General features: G+C 36.0%; 1 protein-coding gene across 1 annotated transcript; it reads right to left on the bottom strand.

Annotated features, from left to right (window-relative positions):
- LOC147863781 (putative feruloyl esterase A) lies at nt 1-6,242 on the bottom strand. Its single transcript, XM_087320032.1, has 10 exons — nt 6,025-6,242; nt 5,307-5,395; nt 3,218-3,283; nt 3,077-3,124; nt 2,916-2,983; nt 2,755-2,827; nt 2,427-2,588; nt 1,307-1,501; nt 876-964; nt 1-318 (listed from the first exon to the last, which is right to left on the bottom strand). The coding sequence occupies exons 1-10, from the start codon at nt 6,161-6,163 to the stop codon at nt 162-164; spliced, it is 1,086 nt and encodes a 361-aa protein (XP_087176158.1). The 5' UTR covers nt 6,164-6,242; the 3' UTR covers nt 1-161.
- Nucleotides 6,243-6,783: the final 541 nt, after the last annotated feature.

The raw sequence follows: 6,783 nt of genomic DNA, 5'->3' as shown, positions 1-6,783 counted from the left end.
TTTAATAATAAATAAATAAATTTTTTATTCAGTATCGCTCTATTTATATATAATTAGACATATTTGTACATTGGGAATATGTACACTTTAGCTTGGAAAAGGTGAAAAATACAATGTGACCACTCAACACTGAGGAAATTAAGAAATCATGTTGTTTTAGGTCACGTAGAAGAAATTGGTATTTGTATCACAAGGCCACCATTTAAGGTTTCAGTTGGATTACCACTCAAAATGAATGAACACGATGCCCAATTCTCAGCTTCAAGCGATACACCCATGTAACAAAGATGGTCTGCAACACTATTGCCAGCAACAGACCTACACAACATGAAAAGTTTTGATAAGAGAAGCAAAAAAAAGAACATTAAAAGGGAGTTAATAAAAGGATTAAAAGATTGATGTAGTGAGAAACTATAAAAATAGTTCTCAACTTTGCAATATTTAAACAAGTAGGGCCTGGCTCTTTTCTGGCTTTACATGTATAGGTCTGGCAATATTAGTGATGTTAATAAATCAAATGTGTAACCCGTTGTCATGTGGACAAAAAAAGGCACAAAGAAAAGGGAAAAACTCAGAAATATTACCAAAACTCTTGATCTCCCCAAATTGCCCCTGACCAACCCATCAGAGAGAAAAGGGGGATAAATTGACCACAAAAGTGCTCAAAGGACATATATACTTGCTGGAGAGAGGGTTGAGCAAGGGCATTTCAAGATAAATGAATCTAAGGGGCATTTGAGAAAATAACGAAAGATTTAGGCATACTTCAGAGTTTCTCCGAACAAAGAATAAAGAGGCGAAGGGTTAAATGTTTCCCTATTAAAAGAATAGATGCAAACAAAAGGCACAAACTTGATAGGATCTCTAGCTTTTACCTGCTACAAGTAGGATCTTCCCCAGAGCTATCACAAACACGTTCAGCTTCGTAAATTAAGCTTCCAAGCCGAACTTGATAAATCCATATCTGCAGACCATATGTAATGGTTATTGTCCAAAAAACGAGAAAGCTTAAGAAAGCTAGGCTTAGGGTATAAGGTAATAGGATATAGGTTATAAGGTTATAGGTTATAGGGTATATAGGGTACAGGGTATCCAGTATCCAGTATCAAATACTGGGTAATAGGATATGATGTCTTCTGGTATATGGTATGTGGTATATGATATATGATACAAGGGTTAGGGTCTAGGTTACAGGGTCTGGGGTTTAGTAATGTGTATGGTCTAAAACAAAAATCAAACTATCAAAAAAGCTTCAAAATCTAGGTTTTTATAGATTAATGTTTAGTGTTCAGGGTTCAAAACTCACCTCTCTTCCAAAATGATGGTATGTTCTTCGAGGGATGAGCGAGTAGTATGGAGGTAAGTGGGGGACCATGTCATGAGCATGTGTTATTCGGTAAGTATTTGGAAGCAAAGCATTAAAATATTCTGCAAAGATGCTATTTCCAATCCGAGGCTGCCCAAAGGTCACCATCTGGATATTTTTCATCTCATAATTTACCTACAAATCATCCAAAGGAAAGAGAAATAAACCTCAGGAAAGACCCACAAACTTATACCACTCTCAACTTGAAAGAAAAATTGTTATAAATCAAATAGTAAACAAAAAGGCAGTTTTCGGATTTAGATTTCGAGGGGTTAGGGCATATTATTGTATAATCTTAACAGCCATAGTTCTACAATCCAACAAAATGCCTTTCACTTTGAATGTTTCGAATTCCAATGGTTACGGATAATGATAACCTTTAGTGCACATTATAGCATCCTTCTCTTCAGCCCAAATCAAATAATATACATTTCTACCACTTAAAATGTCATCAACAAACCTTATCTCTGGAAATTGGAAGAGGAAACAAGTTACATGACTTATATGAAGTGGTTGGAACCCTCCAGCCCCAAAATTTTAAGGATGACCAAAAACATTCTTCTCTGCGGTTTCTGGTCCTGGTTTGAAATTATGTAAATAAGTTTTGGAGCATAACTAATTAAATCTTTAGAATTATGGGTTCAAAGTTTAGGCTTTAAAGAGTTTCTTCCACATCTTCTTTATGAAGTGTGACAACTCATACCTAGGAACTCTTAATGGTAAATAATAATAACAAACCTTTGATGGGGCAACAAAATGTTCACATCAACATAATAGTTGAATGGAAAGGACATAAGCATGATCAAGAAATCATACTGCCAGGAAATCATAGGGCAAAAAGGACCTCGAGGACTAAAACAGGCAAATTCAGATCTTATGAAAACCGTAATATTGTAGTTCTATAAGGCTAATATTTCAATTCTCCATAACATCATGTTTATCTATGATAAACACTATTAGAATTCCTTAGGTTTTTGTAAATCTAGACGAATCTTTCAAAATTTGATTGCATAAAATAGCTGAATTTTCCACAAACTTTGAAAAATACTCATCAACATACCAACAGATCAAGCGCACAAAATGCCGCCATGGCTCCTCCCATCGAGTGTCCGGTTATCATCAAGTTAAGTGGATTTACTCGTTCCTTTATCAAAATTACAGCTGCAACTACTCGAGATCGAAGTGTAGTATTGTGGTATGCCGTGTAAAATCCTCGATGTACCTATATATTCATATACATATATACGAAATATATATATATATTAAATATATGCAATAAAGTTCTAATAAATATTATCATATATATACGACATGCTTTATTGCATCCTTCATTTATATCTGCCATTCCACAAATTCATCCATACAAAAATAATAAAACCATAGTTTACCATAGCATCTGTGACATCAGGATAGTTTAAATCCAGCTGTTTGAAATACAGATCCTCCATCCAATTCTGAATACTACATACAGAATAAACAAATAAAGGTAATGATTTTGTGGTTGTATTTTAATGCACAAATTCATATGAATTCAATTCATCATACAAACCTATTCTCCTGAGTTCCTCGAAAAGCAACGACTATAGCATTCAAATCTTCAGCCAGCCCAACAAAAGCCTATAATAACCACCCTTCATGTCTTAAGCTCAAATTTATTAAACTCAACCATGTGTGAAAATGTAATCAACCAGCTTTGTAATTATACTATACCTGGAGGCAATGTTGTACATCTACAATCAGCTCAACAAGTTTAAAGCCCTGCACAACCCAATATATATATACATATATAAGGATCACGAGATAATAATATATCGAGCTTTACCAAAGATAAGCAGCAATGATAGGCTTTACTTTAGTGAGACCACTGCACCTTGAACAATTCCATGCAATAAGAGAATCCATATCATTTATATAAACCTGAAGAAGCCCAGTTTAAAAAAATAATGATTAGACTATAGCTTTAAATCATTCATGTAACCAGTACTTGCAATGCAAATTTAAATGCAATTAGTTCATAAAGTTAGAGGTGTACTGCTTATCACCCCAAAGCCATCGATAATATACACAGTAACCATAATGTTATCTATCTATACGTGCATGTGTGGGCACGTCGGTGTGTGGGTGTGGGCACGTCGGTGTGTGGGTGTGCACACGTGTGTGTGTGCGCGCACACACACGATGTTATCTATCTATATGTGGGTGAGTGGGTGGGTGGGTGTGTATAATGTGCTCAAAATATGCTTTAAATCCTTCACTTAGATGGGTCACCAAGAAATAATCCTATGTTCTTATTAATGTACTCTTCTCTCCAAATTTATCTACCACATGATTATTTACCATCTTCTGATATGCTCTTGTTATTCACCCCCTTAAATCTCCCTACATAGCCACTGCCATAGTTTCCATCATAATCTCTGGTTTTGGCAGTTGAGATTATTGAAATTCTCTCTTCCTGGTTCTACATCTCTCCATTGTACTGAACATTTGAAAATCAAACCTTCACATTTGTCGGTGTTAAAATCTGAATGTGTATTACAAATTTATATGTAGCTTAGGAAACTCGTGATTCTTCAATATATTCTGGAATACCCATAGAGTTTTTCTTTATATCCTGAAATACCCCTAGGTTTTTTGCTATTTGTCAGAAAAAAGCTGAGTTCTTATTATTTCCTGAAACCCCTGAAAGAATGAAAAACAAGGAATTGATCATATAATCACTCGAATATCACATCTATTTGAGAAAAAGGGAATGTATTGACCATATGATTTCTCAAAAAGAACATAAAATTGCGTTTGGGGGGTTGCAACACCAACACCATTCAGCGAAATAACAAAAGCTTAGTGGCATTCGAGAGGAAAAACTAAGGGAGTGTCAGAGTTTTTCCTGAATATTTTTGGCTATATAAATACGAGAAGAAAAAACAAATAGTTCAACCCTTCAATGGTTAGGAAACAATTTCCTGTGTTTCTCTTTGAGGTTTACAGTGATAATGTTTAACTCACTATCCCGGATGCACATGATCATGTACTCTACCAGGAATCCTATGCATCTGTACTATATGCATACATGTATGCATAGATATACACAACCTCTCTTTCCTATAGTTACTTCTTATTTTCTTTCTTCCTTTTTGAGAATTTATGGTTATCTGTACAAAAAACACCTTTAAATTTTGGCATAAAGCCTAATTCTGAGCATAGTGCAAAGTATTGTATATACAACGACCATACCCAAGAATCTCAGCGATGGCCATCCTAGAGGAAGCAAGACGATGCATCCCACTAACATTTCCTAGTATGAATCAGCTCACACACAAATAATTGTCAAAAATTCCCGTGGTATGGTGCTCATCCGCATGGATACGGGAGCATTGGCCCTCCTTCATATGCACCATAACAAGAGGCGTGCAACTGTTCTGAAGATTGTATCCTCGTTATCACTTTAAAACATGTATAGTGTGGATATGACTTTGATATCCAAAAACTATTAACATGTAGGCAGGATCAAAGATATGTCCTTTGTAGAGTTCGTCTTGTGTTGCAATCAAAGGATTGCTTTGTAAGTGAGGCAACCAAACAGTACAGGATAGTAGAAGACTCACCACATGTAAGCATGTGTGTGCTTGTCTGTGTGTTATGTATGTAAAGCGTGCGAATACTTATTTATGTAAGTATGAATGTAAGTATGTAAGCAAGCATGGATGTGCTTATGTATGTATGTAGGCATGTGCATATGTATGTGTCAATGTATTCATGAATAGAGAGGAGCTTCTGTAAGTACTTCACTCAGAATTTCTTCACAAACTTCCTGAGGGTGAATAATTTGATCACGGTGATTGCACAAAGAAAGAACTACAAAGGTCCCGTGAACAGAAGAGAAAATTACATATAAAGATACAAAATTAATGTACCTGTCCTAATGCTTCACAAAAGAACGTACCACTGATGAATACTCCACAAGTATACGAGCCAGAGTATGGTTATATTGAAAATCATAATCAGGTTCAACTAACGGCAAGGGCAAAACACCTGTAAAACATAAATGAAATACTAGAGAAGGATCAAACAGGAGGAAAATAATCAAGGTAAAACATGGGAAATCTATGGAAAAAATGAAAAACAAAACAGAAGATGGTGTCCGAGAGTACCCAATACCTATGGGAAATTTGAAAATTTTATGAAGGTTTGGGAGTAAAATGGTACCCTACACAACATTAAACAATATGAAAAGGAGCAAGAGGAGCTCTAAATACATTTGGACCAAAATTGGATGTATTTACATTAAAAACAAGCATAAATTTGGTAAAAAATATTTTAAAAAATGGAGAGAATACATTGAATGAAAAAATTAAAACGACATTTGAAACAATGATCAAGAGTGAGTTAAAGGAAGGGGGGAATATGGAAAGTTAGGGGATTTCGACAAGAAAAAAATGGCAAAAATAAATTGAGCTAAGAGAGATGATAGAAAAATAGAGAAAAGGGGAAATTTTGGGAAAATCGGTGAAACGAAAAAACAAAACAGAAGATAATAATAAACGGGACAATTTTGTTGAAAAGGAATACATGTAGAAAATTTTGGGAGAGGGTTTGAAACAATTGTGGTAAATTAAATGAAAAAAGAAATTACAGAGACACATGGGTAATTGCAAGAGTACCTTGAGAGGGGGGAAGAGGAAGCAGCAGCAAGACAAGGATGCAAAGGGAGGACATGGAAGAGGGAATGCCTCGGCATCTTCTGATTAATCCTGTGCCTTCTGCTGCAACTGTAGATGGGTTCATGGGCGCTGACAGCATTCATGAATCGAAGGGATGAGATCATAAGGTACTTCTTTCTCGCACTTTTCTTTGCGTCTCTCTCTCTCTCTCTCTCTCTGCAGCAGCGCTTTCCTCGCTAAGGAAGAGAGAGGGTTTTCTGTATTTCCACAGGTACCCCTGCCTCCCTCTTTGCTCTATTTTCCTTATTTACAAATTGCACCCCAAATACCCCTTCCATGTTCTTCTTCGCATCCCCTGGGCCCTCAACACAAAACCTTTTCTTCTTCTTCTTCTTCTTCTTCTTATCATATCTTCTTGTTTCTTAAATTTGTCTGTCCGCCCACACCAGCCATCAAAAAAACCTCTCGGGCCTCGAGAGCCTCCAATATCAGCTTCGTGTGCTGCCCCCCCTAAAACCGTCTCATTTTCGGTCCCATAAGCCAATCGAAGTCGGAAGAAAATGGCTCCAAGATTCACTCTTGGGTCCTACACACACAAAAACCTAGTATCTTAATATAATAGCTATCTTACCCTAATGGTAAATTGTTAGACTATCAAGGTTCGACTAATTACACTATCAACTCCAAGAACTTGAGTTCAAGGCTAATAATGATTATTATGCCTCTCTTTTTTCCCCTAATTTTCTAGATGCCACAGTG

The sequence above is a fragment of the Azolla caroliniana genome, unplaced genomic scaffold, assembly GCF_043228905.1.
Source record: "Azolla caroliniana isolate FFs.n. ecotype wild unplaced genomic scaffold, voAzoCaro1.0.p SCAF_5, whole genome shotgun sequence".
In the NCBI taxonomy this organism is placed as follows: domain Eukaryota; kingdom Viridiplantae; phylum Streptophyta; class Polypodiopsida; order Salviniales; family Salviniaceae; genus Azolla; species Azolla caroliniana.
The sequence above is the reverse complement of the archived record's forward strand: the minus strand, read 5'-3'. Positions and strand labels throughout refer to the sequence as shown.

What these genes read in the sequence shown, in the direction of transcription:
- LOC147863781 (XM_087320032.1), bottom strand. Translation starts at nt 6,163, where the DNA reads ATGCTGTCAGCGCCCATGAACCCATCTACAGTTGCAGCAGAAGGCACA. An exon ending in CGAGGAACTCAGGAGAATAG is followed by an intron (nt 2,828 to 2,915) that starts GTTTGTATGATG and finishes TTCTGTATGTAG; the next exon opens with TATTCAGAATTGGATGGAGG. An exon ending in GAAGATCCTACTTGTAGCAG is followed by an intron (nt 319 to 875) that starts GTAAAAGCTAGA and finishes CATGTTGTGTAG; the next exon opens with GTCTGTTGCTGGCAATAGTG.